The sequence below is a fragment of the Stegostoma tigrinum genome, chromosome 1 (assembly GCF_030684315.1).
Source record: "Stegostoma tigrinum isolate sSteTig4 chromosome 1, sSteTig4.hap1, whole genome shotgun sequence".
Lineage (NCBI taxonomy): Eukaryota > Metazoa > Chordata > Chondrichthyes > Orectolobiformes > Stegostomatidae > Stegostoma > Stegostoma tigrinum.
Genome location: NC_081354.1, coordinates 99079813 through 99107375, shown reverse-complemented (window position 1 = coordinate 99107375; position 27563 = coordinate 99079813). Strand labels below are relative to the sequence as shown.

The window sequence follows — 27563 nt, the reverse complement described above, 5'->3', positions numbered from 1 at the left end:
TTTTGCTACAAAACTACATGTGATCCTTACCATAATACTTGTACAGGCTTCTCGTCAGTGAAAACTAAATGGAAGTAAGTATGAAATTATTAAATATTACAGTCATCAAAAGTACTGGCTATGTACTTTTACTTGGATCTCCGAGATAAGCGCACTTTACCAGCGGTGCAAGGTTACAGTTTTATTTAATATTTCAACTTTAAAATAACTTGCATGATGGTGGCACCCAGCTCAAATTAAATACACAAAACAAGAATGTCAGCAATCCTTCCATAATGATTAAACGTCACTGTATTTTGAACTCTTAAAAGTTCATTGCAGTCAATGCTGAAATCAGTTCCTCCTCCTCAGTTTTCCGTTAGCGTTCCTGACTGGGATTCATTACTTCAGTCGAAATGTATCAGTGAAACTGATATAGATACAGTAGTATCAGTGAACACGGCCAACTCATACCCATATTGTATGATCAACGCAGGCTGAAAGCCATTTAGGTGACAACACCTCTAGTATTTGTTGACTAATTGGAAAGTTTCAATTATTTTAAATTACTATACCAGTCTAATGAAAGTCAGGCTATCACACATTTATTGAGATCGATGATCTTCTTCCTGTTTTGTTTATTTATGTATCTGACAGCTGTCCTCACTCCACATTCAAACACTTCTTGTACCCCTCTGTTAGTAATTGCTGAGCACTCCAGATACCCTCGTGCTCCAATATCTCTTGTCAGCCTCTTCCCATCAACAGACGTGATGGTGCGAAAAGTGCCTATGTCACGCTGGTCTATTTGTGTAGCAACAACCAATACTGGAACTTTTGGTAAAAAGCTTCTGACTTCTGGCATCCACTTATTTTTAACGTTCAAGTAAGACATGGGGTTTGCGACAGAGTAGCAAATTAGCACCACATCAGCCTGTTGGTAAGAAAGTGGTCGAATTCCGTGAAATGAATCATTGCCAGATGTGTCCCAGAGTCCCAGGCTGATCTGTGTTCCATCCATAAACACATCTACTCCTGTGTTGTCATAAACTGTGGGCTTGTACATATCTGGGAAAGTCTCTGATGTAAACCTCACCAGCAAAGCTGTTTTCCCCACTTTTACATCACCCACGAGAACACATTTTATGGAACTCATGATGCCTCCAAGTTGCTATGTAAAATAAATCACAAGTAGTTTTGGCAGGTCTTTTCAATCTCTCGCAGCAGGAACACAGATTCTTCCGAAAATGCTTTTTCTGTTCAATGCAGCAATTCACTACAATGGATGTTCACAGATTTCCACCAAAGCATTCCCTCACCTGTGAAACAAGGGAGAAGTATTTATGATTAAAAAGCTCTGATAAAATGTCAAACCTGAAAAATTAACTCGTGTTATATTTCATATGCTGGCTCAACATTTTATTTCCACTTCAGAATTATTTTTACTTCTAAATTAACAATAGTTTGACACAAACATTTGTCTTCAAGCATCTGGGTACTGTAGAAGGAAGGGAAACTTACAATTTCCCCTGTCCTAGGAAAGAATAATTGGTGCAAAAGGCAGAGTAATTAATTTTGACTTAAAACACTGAAGACAGTAACTTAACTGGTACAAATTTGAAATGAAGAGTTCCTCTGTGTCCTAGATATCAAAAAAGTTTAAGTCTGCTTTTAAAGAATGAGTTTACAATTTCACAGAACATCAAGCATCGACAAAATTTTCCTCAATGCTTTATACTGTCACTCTTGCAAAACATTTTGCAAAAATCCAAGAAAGCTAAAAGGAAAATCATGAGTTAGTATTTAACGTACTTGAGTTAATTTTTGCTGCAGGTTTTGCCTCTAATAGTCCACTCAGTGTTGTCACTAACGTTGACCACAAGCTTTGCCGATAGACTTGCATGTATTAACTACTGTTTCGTTAATGATTTTTGCTTCTTCTTGTTTCTATATATATATTTCTCTTCCTTCCTGGTAACCTTGGGAACAAACATGACAACACAGCTCCCAGCAGTTCTTGACACATTCTAGTGACGTACCCAATTCTAGGGAAATTGTAGTATTAGCAAACTTCCTTCTAAATTCAGATTATATTTCTCCATTCAATTATAACCATTTTCATAGAAAAGCTAGATGATGACCATAAGACATAGGAGCAGAAATTAGGCCATTCGGCCCATTGCATCAGCTCCGCCATTCAATCATGGCTGAGAAGTTTCTCAACTCCATTCTCCTGCTTTCTCCCTGTAACCCTTGATAATCAAGAATTTATCTAACTCCGTCTTCAATATACTCAATGTCCTGGCCTCCACAGCCTTCTGTGACAGTGAATTTCATAGATTCACCACTCTCTGGCTGAAGAAGTTTCTCCTTATCGCTGTTCTAAAAGGTCTTCCCTTTACTGTAAGGCTGTACCCTTGGGTCATAGTCTCTCCTACCAATGGAAGCATTTTCCCAACATCCACTCTGTCCAGGCCATTCAGTATTCTGTAAGTTTCAATTAGATCCCCCTCATCCTTCTAAACTCCACCAAGTATAGACCCAGAATCCTCAAATGTTCCTAATATGTTAAGCTTTTCATTCCTGGGACTATTCTCATGAACCTCGTCTGAACCCGCTCCAGGGCCAATACATCTTTCCTGAGATATGGAGCCCAAAAGTGCACATTATACTCCAAATGTGGCCTGACCAGAGCCTCATAGTGCCTCAGATGTACATCTCTGCTTTTATATTAAAGTCGCCTCAAAATAAAAGGCAGCTAGTGCCATACCTCTAGAAACACCCAATGAAAGGAATTCCTTTAATTGGAGCATCTGGAGGGAAAGAAGGCATCACAGAGAACATCAAGGATGCAAGGTTGTATTAGAGATGATATATGCCCATTCTCTTGTACCCTTACATACATACCAACTGACTGAGATAAATTGTCCTTACTATGGTAAAATAGGGCTGTTTATTGCTCTCTTTTCAAAACGCATACTAGCAAATGTTCAATGCCAACACTTAGATATGCAAATAGCTGTAATGCTGATTTAAAATGCCCCTGATAGACATGTTTTCCTCAGTGCCACATGTAAAGGTCATACTAGGATCAACATCCAGTGAAATCTGACTGCACCTGCCAAGATCCTCCAAATGTTTCTGCTGGCCAATGCAATCCTACCTGAATATAATCACAGGAACATGACTTCTTTGGTCATCAGAGGCTGATACAGAACTTGTCACTAGCTGACATCCACATATTCCTTACACTCCAGTCTGAGTGGTATGCAGGGTTTGCTACCAAGTAGTAAATTAACCGTGCATCTGCCTATTGCTACAAAAGTGTGGGAATTTCTTGAAACAAGTCATTTCCTGATGTGTCCCAGAACCCCGGGCTGATCTGAGTTCCATCCATGAACAGATTTACTCTGGTGTTGCCACAAACTGTGGGATTTGTACATATCTGGGAAAGGCGAAGTATCTCATTGTATGCTAAATTTTAAAAAATATTTCTAAATATGAAAAGGCACCATAGCAATACAAAACCTGTTTTGTAAACTATTGCCAGAATTAATTTTGCCTGAGTTCTCGGATGGGGATTAGGTACAAGAATAATTCAGTCTTCCTGCAGTTATATATTTGGAAAGACCACATCGAAAGAATGAATAGAATGAGCTTGGTGATTTCATTAAAATATAAGCTTATAACAAGGTTTTACAGTCTAGATGTCCAGGATTATTTTTCCATAGACTGTACGACATAGGAGCAGAAGTAGATTGTTCGGCTCAGTGAGGCTCCTGCACCATTCAATAACATTGTAGCTGACCTGATTATCCCAAATTACATTTTCCTGCCTTGTGCGATAAACTTTGATTCCCTTATTGATTTGAAGTCTGTCTATCTTGGCCTTGAATATACCAAAAAACACAGCTTCAACGGCCCTTTGCAATAAAGATTTCTACTGACTGACTACCTACTGAGTCACAAAATTTTTACCTCATCTCGGTCTTTAACGCATGATGTCTAATTATGTAAATATGCCCTCCGGTCCTAGACTTTCTCATAAAGGAAAAGAATGTCTCCTCAGCTACCCTATGCCTAAAAATCTTACATGTTTCAAAAGGTCTCCTCTAATTCTGAACTCCAATGAGTATAAGCCCAACCTACTCAACACCTCCAAATAAAACAGTCCCTCCCCACTCTGGATCAGCCTAGTGAACCTCTCCATACTTCATCTAATTCCTGCAAATATTTCCTTAGGCAAAACATTGACACATCATTCCAGGTTAGGCATAACTCATGCTTTGTTCAGTTTTAGCAAGACATCCCTATTTTTATAGTCCATTCCCATCCCTGCCTTCCCTGTTACTGGGATGCCAGCTTTTTGTGATTCATGGGTGGGGATCTCAAATCCCTCTGTGCTGCAGCTTTCTGCTGTCTTTTCTGATTTAAATAATATTCAATTTTTTTCCTGCTAAAGTACATTTTCCCAGATCATAATCCATCAGCCAATTTTTTGGCCACACGCTTTTCTGTCCCTATCCCTCTGTAGACTCTGTCATCCTCATCCTCACCTTCCCACCTGATATTTTGTGTCATCAGAAAGGATGGATATAGTGTATTCAATTCAGTCGTCCAAGTCGTTGATATATATATTGTAAATACTTGTGGCCTCAGCATCAATCTGTGTCATTTGACTAGTTACAGACTGCAATTTTGAAAATACTCCCATATTGTTTTAATTAGTTAATCAATCCTCAGTACATAGAAATACACTGTTCCTCACACTGTGGGATCTTGTCTTATTAAGTACATGCATTACCTAATCAAATGACATATGAACAGCCAAATATGTTATAACTACTTGTTCCCCTTTATTTGTCCTGCTTGATACTTCCTCAAAGAAACACTAACAATAATTTGTAAGGCATAATTTTCCCTTCATGAAACCATGCTTATTCTGCTTGATTTTATTATGCACTGCTCTTGGACTGTTTATTAGACTCAAGCACTTTCCTAATGACAAATAATAAGCTATTGTTTATAGTTACATTTCTTTATGAGTAAGGGTGTTAAATTGGCAGTCTTCCAAACCACTAGGACTTTTTCGCCCAAATCTAAAGATTCTTGCATGATTACTAAGAGTGCATCAGCTATTTCTGAAAACACAAAAGTGCTATAGATCACAGCTGGTCAGGCAGGATCCGTGGGGAGAGAGCAAGCTGATGTTTCGAGTCTAGATTACTCTTTGTCATCGTGCTCTGGTGAAGTCATCTAGACTCGAAACGTTAGTTTGCTCTCTCCCTTCATAGATGCTGCCTGACCTGCTGTGAATTCCAGCAGTTTTATTTTCAGAAAAGATTCCAGCACCTGGAGTAATTTGCTCCTACCTCTGCTATTTCTGTTGTAGCTACTTCTTTTAAAATCCTTGGATGTAATCCATCAGGTTAAGAGGATTGAAAAAAACAGTACATTCTAGGAACACCAGGACTGCAACAACACATGGTGCCTTCCTAAACGAAAAACCTATGTGGTCCATTTCCCTCTATTCCAGGCACTTACAACCCTCTGAGTTAAAAAATTGCCTATCATGTCTCCTTTAAACTTTCCCCCTTATATTTTTGGACCTAACCTCGCATCAACCAACCTCTCACCCATGCAGAGCCATTTCCGTGGTTTCTACACTAAACTTGTGCTTAGCGGAGTCTTGTGCCCGGCACTGGCATTCCTGATGCCGTTTCACCCTCCGTCCAGGGTCAGGAAATTCAGAGTTAACTTGGTGCAGTGTCTTCTCCTCATGAGCAACTCTGCTGGGTTATCCCTGCAGTTGCATGAGGAGCGGTCCTGTAATCACATAGGAACTGGGACAGGTTGGTATCTAGTGAAGCTGCAGGCGGTTTCTTTGAACCTGCCTTCAAAGTTTGGGCTGACTGCCCTTTCTGCCAGACCACTGGATGATAGATGGTGAGGAGCCGTATTTATATGTTGAATACCATTCAACTTGAGGAAACACCCAAATTCCCTGCTGGTAAATGGCCCTGGGAAAGACCTAAGCTCTGGTACAGATGTGGGAGCCAGGGCACCTTTGATCACCCATACTTTATCTTCCGATGGTGTAACACAGTCTTGTTGACTCTGTAGCTTAAGTAGTTTATCTGGGGTGCCTGGACCACACATTTTTCCCTTCTAAAGTTCACCTGGGAGAAACATCTAAGAACAATGTCTGAGTTTTCTGAGTGCTTCTTATTGACCTTTTGTGTTATTAGCACATAATCCAGATAAATGTCGACCTGAAAAATGTTCACTGAAAAATTGCAGAGGCTGATAACTACCCTAAGTGGCAGTCTCGTAGATTGGTACAAACTTTTAGGGGTTTTAATTGTAGCATATTTCTGGGAATCGTCATCTAATCACAATTGCAAGTACGCATGACTCATGTCCAGCTTCGTGATGGACAGCATCCCCTGCCAGCTGTGTGTATAAACCCTCTGTGCGAGAGACTGGACATTTATCCAGCTGCACAAAGTGGTTTACCATTTGTTTAAAATCCCCACAAAGGCAAACTGACCCATCAGGATTCACAATCGGAACGACTGGTGCTGCCATTCTGCAAACTGGACTGGTTTGATGATTCCTTCACTTTCTGGTCTTCTGCCTTCTGTCTCGACTATTGCCCGTAAGATAAATGGCACTGGGCAGGCCTTGAAAAATCTCAGAATTGCTTCCTGGTCAAAATGCAAAGTGGCCTTGGCTCCTTTGATAGTCCCTAGACCTTCCTGAAAAACATCCAGGTATTTAATTAGGACATCACGCAAGCCAATCTACGTGAATCTTTCTCAATCAATTTTACTCCATCATGTTTGGGCCTAAGCCCTTTGCTACTGTCAGTGGGACTGAACCTGCTGCTTCCTCTAAGAGACTAGAACTGAAGTTGTACCCTTAACCTGTAAAGTTCTCTGGTAGAGGTTCTCAGCCTAGCCAACATCTTGCTCAAACTTAAGGGCTGGAGTCCAGAACAACTTTTGTTAAAGACTAGTTCTGCCCTCACTGAAAAGGCCGCACCTGTATCGACCTCCATTAGAACCAGATGACCATTTAACCAGACAATTATTTTGATTGGTTCTGATTTGGATGTTGCTCAGCAATTTAACTGTTTCAAGCCAGATGCAGATGAGCCCCAACCACACCTGCCTTTTTGTAGGTTATGTCAAACAGTCCCTCTTCAGTGCATACACAGGTTCTGTTCACCAACTCTTCCGCTATTACATCAATGACTGCATAGATGCTGCAGCCTGCTCCCTGGCTGAACTGCAGCAGTTCATCAACTTCGCTAACATCTCCAACCTGACCTCAAATTCACTTGGTCTATCTCAGACAGCTCCCTCCCCCTTCTTGACCTCTCTATTTCCATTTCTGGTGACAGTTTATGGGTATGGACTGACATTTACTATACTGTCATAGCTAGCTAGACTACACCTCCTGCAAAAACTCCATCCCGTTTTCCCAGTACCTCTGTCTCCATTGAATCTGCTCTGACGAGGATAAGGTCCACTCCAAAGAATTCCAGATGTCCTTATTTTTCAAACAATGCTCTTTTCCCCCATCTATCTTCCATACAACCCTCCACCACACCTCCTCCATTCCCCGTTCCGCAGCTCTTAATCACCACACCCCACTCCAAACCTAATAAAAACAAAGTCCCCCTTGTCCTCATTTTCCATCCCACCAACCTCTGCATCCAACGAACCATCCTCAAAACACTTCTGCCAATTCTGATCAGACCCCAAAACACAGAACATCATCCACTCCCCACCCTTCTCGTCCACTGCAAGAAACTTTTCCTTGGACACTCTTCAGTTCACGCCAGACTCCCCACCAACTCACCCAGCACCTTTCCCTGCACACCTCAAATATGCAACACCTGCCCACACATCACCTCCCCCTCACCCCCATTCGGGGCCCTAAACAGTCCTTCCAAGTCAGACACAGCTTCACCTGATCTCCTCCAACCTAGTCTATTGCATCCAGTGCTCCCAATGTGGTCTTCTCTACATCAGTGAGACCAAACGTAGACAAGATAACCATTTTACCAAGCATCTTTGCCTGGTCTGTAACGGCCAACCTAACCTCCCAGTCATCGCCCATTTCAATTCCCCCATCCTCCTTCCCCACCCCACTACCCCTTCAACATGTCCTTCCTTGGCCTCCTCCAATGTCGCAGCAATTCAGAAACCAAATTTGAGCAACATCACCTTAAGTTCCGCTTGGGCACACTACAGCCCGGAAGACTTTAACATTGAGTTCTCTAATTTCAAATAACCTTTCCACCGATTCCCAGCTCCCTTTCCAGCCCTGTGGCCTACCATCCATTCCATCTACTGACCCTCCCACCCATCGACCAACTGGGTCAAACCTACTACCAGTGTCCACCTATCACCACCATTCCGCTATCCCCATCCTCCCCTTTATCTGCAACTCCCCATAAGTCCATGTCCAGTTCTGCAGAAGAGTAATACCCAAAATGTTGACTTCTTTCCTCCAGGAGTTGCCTGGCTTGCTGTGTTCTTCCAGCCTCCTGTTTGTCTACCTAACCTTCCAAAATAATGGCATGATGCCAGAAATGCTTACCCCAACTCAAAGACAACTGTTGCGAACAAATTTCTACAGGAATGTGCTTTTCTGTTATGGCTACTGAAATAACTCCACAGATGCCGCAATTCCATTACCAAGTCTCCCTTTATTTATACATGGAGAATCCTCAACACTGATCCAGCTCTGAGGATGTCAGGATATGGCACTCCTTATCTGTCAGCCAGGGCTTCCTGATTGAACCAGGTTAACAGCCCAATCAAGGAACTCATTCTATGAGGGCCACCTGGCTGACATTATTACAATCACTACCACCTCCAGACAGACTCATTAACCTTTAGCCCCACTATTTTTCCGAGTAATAGTTATTATATTTATTTTCTCCCCTTTTAGCCCCTTGATTATTTTGTAATTTTTGGAATATTATTAATGTCCTCTGCTGTTCATAGCAGTAGAGGTATTGCTAGGTATTATAGGTGGTATCTAAGCTTTTAATTGCTGCTACTTCCTACCCCCACTTGAATGACTCACTATGCCACAGTCAATTCGTTAATCTTCCCTGTAGACCCCATTCTTGCCCTCACAGCTTGCAAGAGCTTTGTAAATGTTGGGACAGAAGCTCAAGAGCTCTCTTTTGGGTTCTTATACTGCTTCACCTAAAATCACAGCCTATTCTTATGCTCTAAGGATATAAATAAAAGGGTTACTGAAGATAATGAGGTAAATGTCAAGCTCTCAAATAGCGGAACTTACAGGAATAGCACCATTAAAATAAGTTACTCACAAGGAAGAGGTATTAGAAATCCTTCAGAGTCACAAGGAAGAGGTATTAGAAATCCTTCAGAGGGTGAAGATAGATAAGTCCCCTGGGCCGGATGGGATTTATCCTCAGATCTTCTGGGAAGCCAGGGAGGAGATTGCCAAGCCTTTGGCATTGATCTTTAACTTGTCATTGTCTACAGGAATAGTGCCAGATGGCTGGAGGATAGCAAATGTGGTTCTCTTGTTCAAGAAGGGGAGTAGAGACAACCCTGGTAATTACAGACCAGTGAGCCTTACCTCAGTTGTTGGTAAAGTGTTGGAAAAGGTTATAAGGAATAGGATTTATAATCATCTAGGAATGAATAAATTGATTAGGGATAGTCAGCACGGTTTTCTGAAGGGTAGGTTGTGCCTCACAAACCTTATTGAGTTCTTTGAGAAAGTGACCAAACAGGTAGATGAGAGTAAACCGGTTGATGTGGTGTATATGGATTTCAGCAAGGCGTTCAATAAGGTTCCCCACAATAGGCTATTGTACAAAATGCGGAGGAATGGAATTGTGGGAGATATAGCAGTTTGGATCGGAAATTGGCTTGCTGAAAGAAGACAGAGGGTGGTAGTTGATGGGAAATGTTCATCCTGGAGACCAGTTACTAGTGGTGTACCGCAAGGGTCGGTGTTGGTTCCACTGCATTTTTATAAATGACCTGGATGAGGGCATAGAAGGATGGGTTAGTAAATTTGCAGAAGACACTAAGGTCGGTGGAGTTGTGGATAGTGAAGAAGGATGCTGTAGGTTGCAGAGAGACATAGGTAAGCTGCAGAGTTGGGCTGAGAGGTGGCAAATGGAGTTTGTGTGAGGTGATGCACTTTGGTAGGAGTAACCGGAAGGCAAAGTACTGGGCTAATGGTAAGATTCTTAGTAGTGTAGACGAGCAGAGAGATCTCAGTGTCCATGTACACAGATCCTTGAAAGTTGCAACCCAAGTTGACAGGGCTGTTAAGAAGGCGTACAGTATTTTAGCTTTTATTAATAGAGGGATCGAGTTCTGGAACCAAGAGGTTATGCTGCAGCTGTACAAAACTCTGGTGCGGCCGCACTTGGAGTATTGTGTACAGTTCTGGTCACCGCATTACAAGAAGGATGTGGAAGCTTTGGAAAGGGTTCAGAGGAGATTTACTAGGATGTTGCCTGGTATGGAGGGAAGGTCTTACGAGGAAAGGCTGAGGGATTTGAGGCTGTTTTCGTTAGAGGGAAGAAGGTGACTTAATTGAAACATATAAATTAATCAGAGGGTTAGATAGGGTGGATAGGGAGAGCCTTTTTCCTAGGATGGTGACGGCAAACACGAGGGGGCATAGCTTTAAATTGAGGGGTGAAAGATATAGGACAGATGTCAGAGGTAGTTTCTTTACTCAGAGAGTAGTAAGGGAATGGAACGCTTTGCCTGCAACGGTAGTAGATTCGCCAACATTAGGTACATTTAAGTCATCATTGGATAAGCATATGGACGTACATGGAATAGTGTAGGTTAGATGGGCTTGTGATCGGTATGACAGGTCGGCACAACATCGAGGGCCGAAGGGCCTGTACTGTGCCGTAATGTTCTATGTTCTAATATTCACTTCTGATGTACATCAAGAAAAATACCAAGTAATGAAGGTCCCATACTTGGAGATTCAGGCTGATCCACAGGTTCTTCTCCAGAACAGTTACCTGCCCATTAATTATGATTGGGCAAAGACTCCAAACAATGTGACTATGAGTAAACAGACTATTTCCCCGGACTGAGAGATAATGGGAACTGCAGATGCTGGAGAATTCCAAGATAATAAAATGTGAGGCTGGATGAACACAGCAGGCCAAGCAGCATCTCAGGAGCACAAAAGCTGACGTTTCGGGCCTAGACCCTTCATCAGAGAAGGGTCAAGGCCCGAAACGTCAGCTTTTGTGCTCTATTTCCCCGGACTTTCCACATTAAGCAGATGTTCACCTGCACATCTGCCAATGTAGCATACTGTATCCACTATACCCGGTGTGGCTTCCTCTACACTGGGGGAACAAGCGGAGGCTTGGGCACCGCTTTGAGGACACCTCCGCTCAGTTTGCAATAAACAACTGCACCTCCCAGTCGCGAACCATTTTAACTCCCCCTCCCATTCCTTAGACGACATGTTCATCATGGGCCTCCTGCAGTGCCACAATGATGCCACCCGAAGGTTGCAGGAACAGCAACTCATATTCCGCTTGGAAACCCTGCAGCTCAATGGTATCAAAGTGGACTTCACAAACTTCATAATCTCCCCCTCCACCACTGCATCCCAAAACCAGCCCAGCTTGTCCCCTCCCCTCAGTGCATCACAAAACCAGCCCAGCTCGTCCCCGTCTCCCTAACCTGTTCTTCCTCTCACCTATCCCCTCCTCCCACCTCGAGCCGCACGTCCATTTCCCACCTACCAACCTCATCCCGCCCCTTTGACCTGTCCGTCCTCCCAGGACTGACCAATCCCCTCCCCACCTCCACTCTCCTCTCCACCTATCTTCTCCTCTATCCATCTTCGGTCCGCCTCCTCCTCTCTCCCTGTTTATTTCAGAACCTTCTCCCCACCCCGCTCTCTGATGAAGGGTCGAGGCCCGAAACGTCAGCTTTTGTGCTCCCGAGATGCTGCTTGGCCTGCTGTGTTCATCCAGCTTCACACTTTGTTATCTTATCTTCAAACCTTAGTTCTTTTTTTATGTAAAGTTACCAAGGAGCTTATGGACCCTATAGTTCACTTTGTTTTCGCAATGGCAATGCTTCAGCCAATAAAAAAGAGTTGCCAACTAATCAGCATCTTTTTCTCCAGTAGAATAAATTATTGTGATCATTTCAAATTTGGTATTGATGTGTCTGCTGTAGAGTGCATGATGAAAAGCTTCATGAACATGTCTCTTTTTCTGCAATATTCAAAAACTGAATAAATGGATACATTCTTTATACAGTCGCAATGTTCAATGATTTCAGAAAATACGAAAATAAGTGAACAGACATTTTTGAAAAAAAAAGTTACTCTAGTCTGTCACGTTATTGGAAGTGGTTCAGTTTTGCTGTGGTTTAGTAGCTGGCTTGCAGCTTGCTCAGGGAGGGGCCCAGGAAAGATATTCAAGACTTGCCCAACAGCCTCAATGTTTCAAGAAAAGAACGAAGTGTTCTTCCAATTTTCATGAATACCCTTTATTTCCCAGGTAGGGAATGAAAGTAGAAAGGCCCTTATATTCAGGTTTGGAGAGTCAACCAAACGCCCTTCGACCAAACGTTCAAATGACATATTCTGCAAAGACACTATCTGAGTGAAGACCAAGTGTACATACCATTTGCAGTTCGAACTTGCCTACTATTTGTAGGGTAAAGCAGCACTGAACATGTATTCCACAACTGTCTTTGCTCATGTGAGCATTACCAGTATGAAAGAAAAGTCAGTTATTCAAATTCAGTTGATGCAAATGCTGAGCGTATACGACCAGACGTAATTCCAGCTACCTAATGAAGAGGTAATTCAGGCAACAAGCACAATAACAATCATTACATTTCAAGTCATTCAATTTTATGTAGCAATTTGAAGAAATGCCAAGATGTATTAAGCCATAAATTTTATCAAATTAAATTCTTCTTTTAAAAGGCTTCAATTTTCATTTAAGGCAACTTGTAACTTACTTATTTTTACTTTTTTGTAACTAAATATAGAAAATACAGTGGTTTACAAAGAATTAATGTCCGGAATGGCAGAGCATGAAAATAAAGTAGCTGCAAAAATAAAAAGGGAACTAGAGAAGGACTTGTGAGGGATGAGTTGGGTTGATTAATGACCAAAAACAAGACCTCGATTTCTTGTAAGGACAGGCAACAAGTCTGAACTACAAAACATATAAATTTGGTGCAGAAGTAGGTCATTTGGACCTTCAAGACTACTGCACCATTTCAACAGCTGATCTGTCAGTGATCCAAATTACGCACTTTCAAAAAATTCATGCATGATTACCTGTCCATGATTACCTGCATGATTACCCTTTTAGTTAGAAGTCACACAACATCAAGTTACAGTCCAACAGATTTATTTGAAATCACAAGCTTTCGGAGCCCTGCTCCTTTGTGAGGTCGATATAACCTGGTGTCACGTGACTTCTGACTTTGTCTACCCCAGCCCAACACCGGCACCTCCACATCATGGCTATCCACAGTTGCCCTTGAGAAGGTGGTGTGAGCTGCCATCTCGAACCACCGCAGCCTATTTGATGTAGGTAGGCCCACACTGCGGTTATGGACGGAGTTCCAGGTTTTTGATGCAAATTCCATTTATCCCAGATAACATCTGATTCCTTCGAAAATGTTCAATTATCCCACTTCCACTGCCTCCTATAGGCAGGCAGTTCAGAAGTAACACAACCCTCAGAGAAAAAACTCCCCTCATGCCTGTCCTAAAAGGATGACACGTAACTCTGAGCTCACCGACAAGAGTAAACATCCTTTCCATAGCCATCTTTTCGAGACCATGAACGACAGAATCATAGCGTCATACAGCATGAAAACAGACCCTTCAGTCCAACTCATCCATGCTGACCATCTTATATACTTCTATCAAATCACCCCTCACTATTCTGAACTTTACTGAAAGCATGCCCAGCCTGTCCATCCTTTCCTCAGAAGACAATCCACTCATTCCAGGAATTAAACTAGTTAACCTCCTCTAGACTGCCTCCAAATCATTCATATCTTGCCTTGATTAAGGAGACCAAAACTGCACGCACTATTCAAGAGGTGCTCTCACCGAGGTTCCATATAACTGAAATATAACATCCTTATTTAAATAACAAAAATGAAGAACTGCCAATACTGTAAATCTGAAACAAAGTCAGAAAGTCCTGGGGAAACTCAGTTTGGGGTCACTGGACTCAAAATGTTAACTTTGTTTCTCTCTGGATGTGAGTTTGCTAGGTAACATCATCAGTGAGCCTCCGACGAAGCGCTGGTGTTATGTCCCGCTTTCTATTTATCTGGTTAGGTTTCCTTGGGTTGGTGATGTCATTTCCTGTTCTCAGAACCTCAACCTGAGCTACAGATCTTTGCAAAACTTTGTTTCTCTCTCAATAGACATAGACAGGCCTGATGAGCTTCTCCAACACTTTCTGTTTTTGATCCTTATTTTAATGTTCGATTCCACTTGCAGTAAAACCTAGTATCCTATTAGCCTTTCAGATTATGTGCGGGACCTGCATACTAACATTTGACGACTCATTCACTAGAAAACCTTCATTGCTCTCCACCTCAGACCTGTGCAGTCATTTTCCATTTACTCCAAATGCTGTTTTGTTTTATTCTTTCTGCTAAAGTGCTTCACATTTTTCCACAATCACTTGGCCTAAACTATATTTTTCCATGTCATTATATCCTCTTCACAACACACTTTCCTATTTAACTTGTGTCACATACAAATTCAGCCACTACTCCTTCAATCCCCATGTCTAAGTCATTGATAAAAATGGTAAAAATACAGCACAGGATACTGATCACTTCCTGCCATTGTGAGTTGAACACGTGTCTTCATTAAAAATGGGAAAATACAGCCGAAGTAGCAGGAAAAGAGGTGGTAACAATGAACCTGGACAGTGTAAAAAGAAAGACTGGCAGGCTTGTGCACTTAGCCCTGATGGGTCACATCCTAGTTTCCACGGACAGCAAAGCAGAAGTTGCAAGAGCTCAGGTCACAATCTTCTGAATTCCCCCAGAGGAAGTGTGAACTGGAATAGCAGAATCTGGATCAATTTCTGTTTATTTCTTTGTTCCACTGCTATTTCCTTTCATCTTGTACCGTCACCCCTTTTGTCATTTATTCCAGCCTGCCTTCTACCACATCACTGACCTTCCTTTTTGTTCTCCCACTCTTTGCCTGCCTCTCTATTGGCTTATAACCCTGTCACAGTTCTAATTCTTTGCAATTCGGATCAAAGATCATTGACATGAAATATTAACACTGTTTTTCTCTCCCCACGGATGCCTCATGACATAATGAGTACTTTTGCAGTATTTTATGTCTTTATACCTAGAAAGGTATTAGTTCTGAGGATCTCAGTTATTGGAAAGTTCGAGTTTCTCTTAGAAAAGTTAACAGGCAATTAAATAAAAGTGTTCGATGTCATGAAAACTATTGCTAAGAGCACATAAGTAGAAACAGTTCCAAGAAGCAGAAAGATCCATAAGCAAAAGTCTTGATATTGATGATTGTCAAAAGAACCTGGTCTGACAGGAAATGTTTTTTCCTACAGCAAGTTGTCATGATCTGGAACTTGCAAACTGAAAGGAGGGTAGAGGCAAATTCATTGATAACATTAAAAACAGAATTGGGTAAGTTCTTGAAGGAAAAAAATTACTGTGGGAAAACTGGATTGTTCTAGCAAACAGCATGAAAGGATATGATGGGTTGAATGGCCTCCTTTTATGCTGTTCTACAAGTCAAAGAAAGTTCAAGTTTATATGTCACAGAACATCGCCATACTTGCTGCTTTCCCATGCTTAGTCCATTCTCTATGCTTACCCGCACAATCAAGCTACAAATTTGTCTACTCTCACCTTCAAAATGGCTTTATATTTAATCGTAGCACAACCCAACTGACACCCAAAATAGGGTTCAGCTCAGGAACATGTCTGTCACTCTGTGCTCCTAAACTTGCAGCATTTGAAGGCTATTTCACAGTCTGCAATGCAAAATACCAAGCTCTGTTTTGATGACCCTAACCACCTGCGACATATAGCAGAAATTTAGACCACATACATCAAAGTATTCCCAAATGCACTTCCTGATTTGCAAAATAACTGTGGAATAATGAAGGATCAGATGCAAGTGGAGGTTGCCTCAAGAATGGTAAGTTTCTTGCATATGATATGTATGCATACATAGAGATGGAAGAGATTACTGGGATTCTCCCTCCCATTTTTGATATTGTTCAGGATTGAATTTTATAAATTTAGAAACAAACATAATTTCATAGGGCTCTTGATTTTTTTGAGAATAGGAGTCTGTCAAGTTACCATAGTTTCAGAGGACTGTTCTCTCATCAGAGAGAGAGAGAGAGAGAGAGAAAACTGGTGGTGGTTTAATCTAAGGGTCACCACGCCTCAGACAAGGGCCGGATCGAAAAGCTGGGAACTTCAACACACCCTCAAAAGCAGGTACAGGAATTAAACCCACACTGTGGGCCATCACACTGCATCACAAACCACTCAGCGTACTTTTAGAGGTATTCTGCATATCATTGAAAACAGTCCAAAAACAATTTTAATTACGTCATATAGAATGAATTATGGATTATAGAATCGAGTTGGTTACCAAAGATCACAACACCTAAATTAACCCAGTGTACAAGATAATCCCTTGTTTTCTAATGCAAAATGTGCACGTTTAAACCTGTACTCAGCGTATCAGTTAGATCCATCAATCTTTCAGCTGATAATACTCACATTAGGAGTCAGCTTCAAGTTTTCAGCTCAGAAATACACATTTTGGATCACATTCACCTTATCAGTCAGCACTGGGATCAAGTAGGCAATAGGAACCATGCAGCCAGGAAGATGTACAAGAATATAAGACATATCCACAAACAGCAGACTGTTTATGGCAAATGATGAACAGAAATATTTTCACATTTCAAAATGGCAACCACCGATACCAGCACTGGTCATTTGCATTTTATACTTAGTGTATAAGTGGCTCCTGTTTTCAGGATGTTTCAAAGCTTCAAAGATCAACCTGTTTATCGTGATCTATGATAAATCTCAAAGTCGGGCATTCAGTTCAGTGACAATTTTCTTTGAGGTGAAATTATCTTTGTCAGGACTTTCTGCCACTAGCGTTTTATGCTGTAGCTGTACCAGGCTACTAGTCTGGAGTACAGATCATAGTCAGGCTGAGGCCTATGTTTCACTACAGAGGATAACTCTCTACGTGCTTACAATTCCACACCAAGCCAAAAAAGCTCAGGTACGTTAATTACTCTTCTTAAAGCATTAAAAAGAACTGCTTTAGGTTAAAAAGCATGCAGAAAGCTCAACACTGTAATTCCCCAGCAGTATAAACAGAAAATTCTGGAAATATTCAGAAAACCCGACAGTATCTGTGGAAAGAAAACACAATTAAAGTTTCAGGTCTGTGTCTTTTTTTTGAAACCCAAGTTATTGATCTGAAACCTTATTGCATTTAAAAGTACTGAAAACAGAAGTTGCTGGAAATGCTCAGCAAGTCTGGCAGCATCTATGAACAGAAATCAGAATTAACGTTTCAGGTCCAGTGACCCTTCCTCAGAAGGGCTTTAAAAGTATTTAAAAGCATCTGACTGTGCATTTGAAATGCCATGACCTACAAAATTATAAACCACGAATTAGAAAGTGGAATTAAACTGGTGCGTGCTTTACAGCTGATGTAGATTGGCTTCTTTCTGTATCATGAATTTAGCTGATTCTATTCAGTAAATATTTACTGATTATAATGTCATTTTTAATCATTGACCACAACCATTATCAAAACATAACTGTAGTGTGCAAATCTTACAGTCATGAAGCTACAACCAGCATTTACAAGCATCATTTAACATTATTAAGAAGCTGGCTGTAAAATACATATAAATGTAAATACTTTTATGTAAAAGATATTTGTTAAACCTCAACTGGAGTATTGGGTGCCATATTATAGGATAGATGTGATTACATTGGGGATAGTGTAGAAATGATTTACAAGAATGGTTCTAGGAATGAGAAACTTTAGTTATGAGGACAGATTGAAGTTGGGACTGTTCTCATTGGACAGAAGAAAACGGAGGAGAGATTTGATAGAGGTTTACAGGATCATGAGTGGGATCACTGATACAGTAGATAGGGAGAAGCAGTTTCCATTTGTAAAGGGAACAAGAACAAGACAGTGCATATTCAAAGAGGTTTGCAAAAAAGCAAGGGTGATGTGAGAAAAAACTATTCCACATAATGAGTAGTTAGGGTATGAATTGCACTGCCTGGAAATATAGCGGGGACAAGTTCAATTGATGGATATAAGACAACTATTTGGGAAAAAATGGTGTGTAAGGGTATGGGGGAAAGCAGGAGATTGGCATTAGGTCATGATGCTCATTTGAAGAACTACAGCAGGCACATTGGGCTGAATGGCCTCCTTCTGAGTTGTAACACTTCTGTCATTCTAAGATTCTCTTGCATCATGAAACAGCAGAATAAGAAGAAATTCTCAGGGTATTCTTATGCAATTCCTCAAAAACAGCTTTGGTAGTGGCTCAGCAATCTCAACAATCAAACCTGCAGTAAGACCCTAAATTAAGAATGAAAGAAAATAGAAGAATTTCTTTCCTCACAAATAATAATGAACGTAAAATTAGAAATGGATCAAAGTCTTTCTTTTTTGCACTTTAAGGGTCAATCAATGTTCACACAAACAACAGTGTGGGGCTGCACAAACACAGCAGGCCAGGAACCCTTATTCACAAATGGGAGAAGGGTCCTGACCCGAAACGTCAACTATCCTGCTCCTCTGATGTTGCCTGGCCTGCTGTATTGTTCCAGCTTCACAATGTGTTGTCTCTGACTCCAGTATTGGCAGTTCTAATTATCTCCCAATGTTCACACAAAGCTGTGTTTATTAAATATGTTTCCTACATTCAATTCCATGGAGAGTTCCTGATAATCTCTGAAATTGAAAGTACAATACTGAAAAAAGGATACAGCATTTGTAAAAAGAAGGCACTAAAATCTGTGTTACTATCTGTACCAATGCTTTCCTAATATTAAGGTCATTAAAAATAATAAGTGAACGTTTAGAAATGGACAGGTTAATCCAGAATAGCCAGCATAGATTTATTAAGTGTAAGTCATGTTTAATGAGATAACTATTTAGCTTCATGAAGGGAATATTGTAGAAGCAGTGCATATTTAGGAAGCATTAATGAACATCTCAGAATAGGCTTTGTAGAAAAGTTCAAAACATGATACAAAAGGAGCCCCAGCTGCATGAACAGAAATATGGATGGTCATTAGACGAGAAAACAAAGAGATGAGGTAAACAAGATTGGGGATTAGGATGGTATTGGGCCCACTTTTGACCCCAGTGTACAGAGGTTATAGCTGGCAGTTTTTAATATAGAGTGATAACAACATGGGTTCAACTCTTATACCAGCAGAGGTTACCATGATGGGGTGTCCTTCTCAGCCTCTGCCATTGCCTTAAGCATGGTGACCCTCAGGTTAACCTACGTCAGTTGTCTCTTTCTAATGAACATCAGCTGTATGGTCTGATAAGACTGTGGTGATTTTACCTTTACATGTAGATTATTAGGATCCAAACACAGGAAATGAACTTCAAAATATATTGATAGTGTAGAACTACCTGACAAACAATGAGCAAAACTGCATAGACTAGTTAGCAGAATGGGTGGGTAAGTTGAAGAGGTAGTTTACTGTGAATTAGTGTGAAGGAGAAATGAGGAATGGGACAATACATGCAATGAATAGTGCAGGTTAACAAATAAAAGTAGGGCTTCAAATTTATGAATCTTTGTACACATATTTGTAGGTGTAAGTAGATAAAGCCATTTGAAAGGACTAATAAAATTTTGAGTTAAAATGGGGACAGAATACAAAAATAAAGAAGTAATAATATATTTGTAAAAACCATAGGTTTGGCTGAGGTTGTTTCATCATTTGCAGTTTTGGGTGTTTCATTACTTAAAGGGCATGACAGCCTCAAAGTGTATAGCTATGAATTATCACAATGATTCCAGGGATGGTAAATTGCTCTTACGACTTAAGATAGTGGGGCAGACATATTTAATTGAAGTTTCTAACATCACAAAACTCTCTCTAGTGAGTCAATGTGAGAGATTAGGAGAATTTACTTTACCAGGGGTTGTTGAAAAATTGAAAGCAGGCTCTTTGAGCCTTTTTATCTTTTTGAAAAGGGACGCACAGACGAAATAGTTTCAATAATTTTTACTCATTCTTTCATGGAATGTAGGCACTGTTTGCAATGCTTGTTGCACACCCCAAAGGGCCCTTGAACTGACAGATCTCCATTTCAGGCAGCAGGCAAGAGTCAACCATATTACTGAAGCTTTGGAGTCTGAGCCTGTCAGCCTGACCAGGTATGAGGTCAGATTTCCTTCACTAAAGGATAGCTGTGAATCAGATGAGGTTTTACACAATATTGATGATAGCTCCATAGCCACCATTTCAGAAACTAGCTTTCAATTCCAGTTTATTAGTTGAACTTAAAGTCCACTAGCACCAGAGACCAATGTAGGAAAATAGGTGAGGGTTAATGTGAACAGAACTTGGTGCAGGTTAGCCCACATGCAATATAACTCTGAGTTAACTTTCAGAGGGTAGAAGATGAGATTCTGGTCAGAAAACCATTGGAATAATTGAATCTGGAGGTAATGGAAACATTTGACACCAAATTCAGCCTGAGTAAACCGAAGTGGGGTCTGCACATTCTACCGTCAACAAACTCTGTTCTACTTAGCCCCAGTTGTTGCTAAAAACAAAAATCAGTCACAGAAATTATATTGTATCAGCACACCAGAAAAACATCATTTGCAAACAAAAGAACTGGATTATTCATACACAATTTGGGGTAGAAATTCAGATTGCATGCACATTACTCTGTGAGTTTCCACCCATTACAGTTAGTGGGTATTCCACAGGTTGGAGAGTGCAAAATGAGCATTCCGTCCTTTTTCAGCCATCATTCCAATCTGCAGTGCATAACTGACAATATTACTTCATATGATATTGTGACTAGACAGTCATTTAAAGTAATGGATATCATTATCATATAACTTCATATTTAACACATTTGTGTTACAATTTGCCAAACTTACGATTTCTGAACAAAACATCCAAAGATTGTTACCAGGTCCACGTTAGAAATTATCGAGAGTTTGTACCTCGTCAAATATTAGTTTGCTCAAGAATGAGCTCAAAATTTTAGGTTTCTTAGGCATCAACACAAAGTAATTTTGGCTGTACACTTGTGCAAATCATTGCTATACTTTAGATATGAAACCACTTAAGTTGCACTTATGTGTGAAATCAACATGAAGTTATATTACACAGCTTCGGTTTCATGGTAGTTGCAGGATGAAATATGACAGCTGCAGTCTGAAGAACCTGGTGAAGCACGAACTAGGATTTTTGCTAGAATGCTCCAAGTGCTTCACAGAATTATGATCGAGGAGGACAGATTGGGGTAATGTCAATGTTGCTGGGCTAGTATCCAGAGGCACTGACTAGTGCTGGGCAAGCTGGTGGAATCTGAATTCAAGTGATAAATCTAGAATCTAAAGTTAGTCTCGGTAATCGTTACCCCAAAACAATTATGGATTGTTGTTAAAAAAAAATAGCTAACATCCTTGAGGGAAAGAAATCCGCTGTCCTTATTTGGACTGGCCTATAATTGATACCAAAGTCAGAGTAATGGACATGACTCTTAACATCCCTCTGAAATGGCCTAGCTAACATTCAGTTTGTGGGTAACAAATGCTACCTTTACCAGTGAAGTAAACATCCCAGGAAAGAATAACAAGAACTTGGACAAACGTGAACTTCAGAAAGGGACATTAGAATAGATCACCAAAAGTTTGCTCAAAGTAGTCAAAGATTTCAGGGAGATCTCTAAGCAGAAGAGTGCTATGAAGAAGTGGAATGATTTCAGCGGGCAACCCCAGGGTTAAGGGGCTAGATATTTGAAAGCACGGCTCTGAAGGTGGGAACATGCAACCTCTGCAAGGAATCATTGTAAAATCACAACTGACTCAAGTGCTAGACAAAAATTCAATGCATGCAGCATCAACTGTCAATGGAAATTCCTTCAATCAGTCACAAAATTCCAGCAGACCTAACCTCTAAGATAAAAATAGGAAGTGCTGGAGAAACTCGGCAGGTCTGACAGCATCAGAGAGAGAACAACTGTTCATGTTTCGAGATCATTCTGTGGAACGCATAGTTGAATTGGGAAATAGCTTGCTAACAATTACTGATACTCATTTTAGATTCCATATTTATTCAGACTGGGAAATATCATTCTGACATCTTCTCTCATTTTCTAACAAACAAGTGTTCACAAATGGAATTTGGGTGATGTCTACATCAAGATATACCAAAGAAACACAGCTAACTGACACCTACTCTCCTCTCTCATATAGCCAATGAGAGTCAAAAGTCCAGCAAATTTGACAATTTGAATTCAGTTTAAATCTGAAAATAAAAAGCTGTTAACAGGAAAATGTCCAAATTTTACCAAATTATCATGAAAACCCATCTGTTTTCTAATGCTTGTAGAAGTTTAAAACAACTGCTTGACTTGTTAGGCCACTTCAAAGGACAGTTAGCTATGTTAGTGTGGGTCCAGTGACCGGCAAGGAGAGCAGCCCTTTTTCCTAAAGGTTATTAATTAAATAGATTTTTTACAACAATCCAACAGCTTTATTGTCACTTTTACTGATACCAGCTTTTAGTTTCCAGATTTTTAAAAATGAATTCAAATTATCAAATTAACATGATAAAATTTAAATTCTCATTCCCTGGAAATGTTAGCCTGGGAATATATCCACTAAATCACTATACCATTACATAATTATATTAATACTGTAAGATTGATTATTGTCATAAAAAGTAATCTACACAAACAAACTTACTTCCATATTCATGCCAAGTTACTGAAGAGTAGTCATGAAAGAAAACATTATTCTTCCTAAATAAAAATCAAAAGAACTATGGATGCTGTAAATCAGAAACAAAAACAAAAACTGCTGCAAAGGCTAAGCAGGTCTGGCAGTATCTGTGGAGAGAAATCAGAGTTAACGTTTTGAACCAAAATGCTAACAATAATTATTCTTCCACGTTGTATAATAATTAAAAATTAAACTCTACCATTTTTGCTTGTGCTCAGTTATTGTAATGATCTATTGGACAGTTTTATACAGTAATAGAGATGTACAGCACAGAAACAAACCCTTTGGTCCAACTCATCCATGCTAACCGGATAACCTAAATAAATCCAGTCCCGTCTGCCAGCATTTGGCCCATATCCCTCTAAACCCTCCTTATTCACATGCCAGCCAGATGCCTTTTAAATGTTGTTACTATACCAGCTTCCACCACCTCCTCTGGCAGCTCAAGCCAGACAGACACCACCCTCTGCATGAAAAAGTTGCCCCTCAGGTCTCTTTTATATCTTTCCCCTCTCACCTTAAGTCTGTTCCCTCTGGTTTTGGACTCTTCTGCCCTGGGAAAAAGGCCCTGTCCCTTCACCCTATCCTTGCCCCTCATGATTTTATTAACCTCTGTAAGGTCACCTCTCAGCCTCCAATGCTCCAGGGAAAATAACCCCAGCCGACTGAATCTCTGTGTATAGCTCAAGCCCACCAATCCTGGCAAAATCCTGTAAATCTTTTCTGAACCCTTTCAAGTCTAACAACATCTTTCCTGTAACAGGGAGACCAGGATTGAACGCAGTATTCCAAAAGTGGTTTAATCAAAGTCCCATACAGCTGCAACATGACATCCCAACTTGTGTACTGAATGCATGACCAATATTTTGATGTTTATCTGGGATCTTTCCAACTGAAAATCTTGAAATGGCATAGGCATGAGTTACTCAGAAGCCAAATATTCCACAAGGTAACGTGACAACAGTCTAAAAAGATTTTCCTGTAACAATTTAACTTTGAACTGGGTTCAGTTGGCAGTTTATTAACTGATCCTAACCATGGCAATAGATGAAGCACTTAGCTGAAACACCAATTTCCCTAGATTGAGGGTGGTGGGGGGTTGGTGGTGGTGGTGGGAGTGGTGGAAATTAGGTGGGTGTCGATGGGAATGGGAAATGACCTAGGATTCCCTTGGCACATTACTAATTTAGAGTTTCCTGCAGTGGAGTACCACATTTGGTTTGGACGAGGACAGCAGCAGTCTCAGAGGATCGTGTAGATTACTAACACTCACTGTGTCAATTCACATGCAAATAACAGTTACTGACCACAGAGATGGTTGATGTCTATGGGAGCAGTCTTTTAGCATAAGACAAGTTTTCATTGACAGATATAGGAATAAAGGAAAACATCAGAAAAATACAGAATTGAAGAAAATTAACATTTACTTCTGTTTTCTAACTTAAAAATAAATCAAGGCGAATAAGACAGTAAAGGAGAAGTAGCAAGACAAATTCAAATGACCCAGTAAATATATTGGAGATGAACTATGGAAAGGTGAATTGAAGCAATAATATAAAACAGGAACTTCAAATAATTTGGCCAGATCCCCACTGTGCACTGTCCTCCTGAAAAAGGCCCTGAGAGAGGTGTTTACAATTATGAGTGCAGACAGCATAGATAGAAAGGCACTTATTTCCCATTAATAAAGGAGTTAATAATCAGAAAGAAAAATTTAAGTTTAGAGGTAGAATGCTAACAGGGGTTTAAGGTGATTCTTTTACTCTCAGACAGCAGTGAGAGTTTGGAACTCACTGTCTGAACAGGTGGTTGGTTTTACAAACGCTAGTTACATTTAAGCAGTTTTTAGTTTTTAACTTGCATTGCCATAGCCTTGGAGGCAATGGGCCAGAAGCTGGAAAATGGGATTAGTGTAGACAGACCTTTGGTTGACCAGAGCTGAAAAGGTGGGCCAAAGGCCATAAACATTTGAGTCTGAGTAAAATTGTATCATTTTGATGCTAGTTAAGGTTATGCATGAACAAAATGAAAGTGTTAGCCTTACCAACAATTATGAGGTCCCACTCATTTATTGTAGGATTGAAGCACTTCTAGAAGGATCTCAGAATCAGGCTTTTAAAAAATGGAGGCCTCGGAAAAGATAGCTGTCTCACAGTTGTCTCCTTCAGTTATCATCGAGGAAAATTATTTCTTGACAAATATCAACATGCCTGCAACATTGTTTTTGTCTTTTATTCACCCTTAAATCTCAATCACTTGATACATTTTGACCCTATAATTTTTTCAGCTCATGGAACAAGTATTTGTTTTAGCATAGCAATGCGTGCCACCCACGTCTTTGCATCTATGTGTGCAGCCCATGGAATATTATACGTAACAAACCACGCCACGCTACAATCATGTCCCTGACAAACAGGGTAAATGCAATAAATTGCATTGCAGCACAAACTAATTCTCCTCAAACAGTTATTAAAGTCTATTATTTCCAGTGATAACTTCCTATAGCACTCACCATTCTAATTATCAAGTAAAATAACAGATGTGTATTGCTAAAGTTGTAAAACTAAACACCAAAAAGAATTGTAATTTTTCTTTTCAATTACTATTTTGTTTGTGTGATTTTTTCATGGTCACAATTCTAAATAAAGTTGGAGTCTGGAATTCAATGCGAGTTCTCACTACACTCTTTTAACAGAGTTTCCAACTAATTAATTATTTTTAAATCTCTTTAAATATCCTCGCTACAAGTTAAAACCGTTCTGCATAGTTACATTTGCTTTATTACTTCGCAATTCAATAACCACAGCGAGAAGTTAATTTTCTGAACTAGGGTCTAGGCCCGAAATGTCAGCTTTCCTGCTGCTCTGATGCGACTTGGCCTGCTGTGTTCATCCAGCTCTACACCTGACTATCTCAGAATGGATTTGTTTTCTGTCAAGCTCTCCAATGCAGTGTAATTTGTTGGCAGAGCATCAACTCCGATTGTCAAGGCCTATTGTCAGAATGCCTGAGTGCACAATTCACACCCAACAAACTGCCTATTTTCAAGCTTTTCTTAAAAGGCTCCACACATAGAAATCACATCTGAATACATTTATTGCAGTATAGTACTGACTTAAGCATTCAAAGTTAATTTAAATTATTAAGGCAATGGTGCTGTCTCCCCACCACACATTCTCTGAACGCTGCATGAATTTTTGTTTTAAACCAAAGAAGGGCCATGTCTCTCCCCGCTGATGCCACTAGACCTGCTGAGTTTCTCCAGCAATTTATCTTTTAATGATCGAGTTAGACTACTCCAACAAAATTGCCAACACAGTAATTAATACAAGCGCTTTTGAAAAACAAAAATCTGTGGGATGTTGCAAAGTTCGGGCCTGTACTTTCATATGTAATGTCAGACCCGCGTAGGCCCTTTCTCCCTGTGGCTTTTCAGATCATTTTGTTCTTGATGTACTTGTAGGCTGCCACACATCATAGCGTTACCTTCCACTTACTACTGTACACTGTTGCTGCTGATCACATTTTTAATCACATTATTTTCTCCTTTCACCAAGGATCATTATAGTCCATAATTACACTCATTTCCTTCCCACAGTTTAATTAGCTCCTAAATTCGGCAAAATGAATCCTTTGATTATTTTTGAAATTTTAATACTCATACTTTGATTTCTTTTAAAAATGTGAAACAAACCTGTCCCCTTCCTGTGATTAAATTAACGGAAATCAGAAATGGCCGCCTGTGAAGAACGAAGGAAATCTAAACTAAGAAATTATCCATTTTCAGGGCCAGGAGATGCCTCTTGATGTTGGATTTAAAATCCCCTCTAAAACGGACACTTGTGCGAATTAACAGCTCGGCGGCCAGGAGAGCCACAAAACTCTCTTTAAACTCACCGAAACGCTCAGGAATCTGGTTCAATGTTAGTCAATTTAGCAAATACTTCGACAAATCTGAACCTAGACCAAAAAAAAGTCCCACTTTTTAAACACTTTTGATTTTTGGTCATTGGAGGAAGCTTTTCACTGAGATTTTCTTGATGTCTTTTTTGTTTGAGCGTTTTACTAAACGGGCTGTGTGTTTTCGAAGGAAGCCCGTCAATGTTTAGAGCCCGCGAACAAAGTTATGATTTTCTTTAAGAGAGCCCAGTGGTTTTGTTCTGATGTGTTTCATGCACCGACCTACCTCTAACTCTCGTCCCCCTTTCCTCGGCTCCGTCAGAATGGCACAGAACTGCGCCGTTTCCAAATCACACCAACTGAATCCTCTCAAACCGTCACTGGCTGCTCACTTTGCCCTTCCTCCCAGGGACACGAAGTATCCAGCTGTCAGACCGAACGTAATTTTCTTCAATTTGAGCAGTGGTTCTCAGCGCTCACCAACACATCCTCAGCAACAGTGGGGCCAGGTTCTTTCAGAGACTGGAGCTGAGTAACGACAAGCCTCTACCGAGGACATCCTGTACCACAAAAGTATCAAATCAAAAGAGCT

The 27563-nt window shown here is 40.4% G+C and overlaps 1 protein-coding gene across 2 annotated transcripts; it reads right to left on the bottom strand.

Annotated features, from left to right (window-relative positions):
* rhoh (ras homolog family member H) lies at positions 1-27563 on the bottom strand. Of its 2 annotated transcripts, none has more exons than XM_048537167.2 (2): positions 27258-27563; positions 1-1298 (listed from the first exon to the last, which is right to left on the bottom strand). In XM_048537167.2, exon 2 carries the CDS (start codon positions 1133-1135, stop codon positions 569-571), a length of 567 nt encoding a protein of 188 aa, XP_048393124.1. In that variant the 5' UTR covers positions 1136-1298; positions 27258-27563; the 3' UTR covers positions 1-568. The 2 variants fall into 2 exon arrangements, with proteins under 2 accessions (XP_048393124.1, XP_048393134.1); XM_048537177.1 differs by lacking the exon at positions 27258-27563 and adding an exon at positions 1792-1895.

Bases quoted from the DNA above. Each gene is read 5' to 3' on its own strand.
- rhoh (XM_048537167.2), bottom strand. From the start codon at position 1,135: ATGAGTTCCATAAAATGTGTTCTCGTGGGTGATGTAAAAGTGGGGAAA.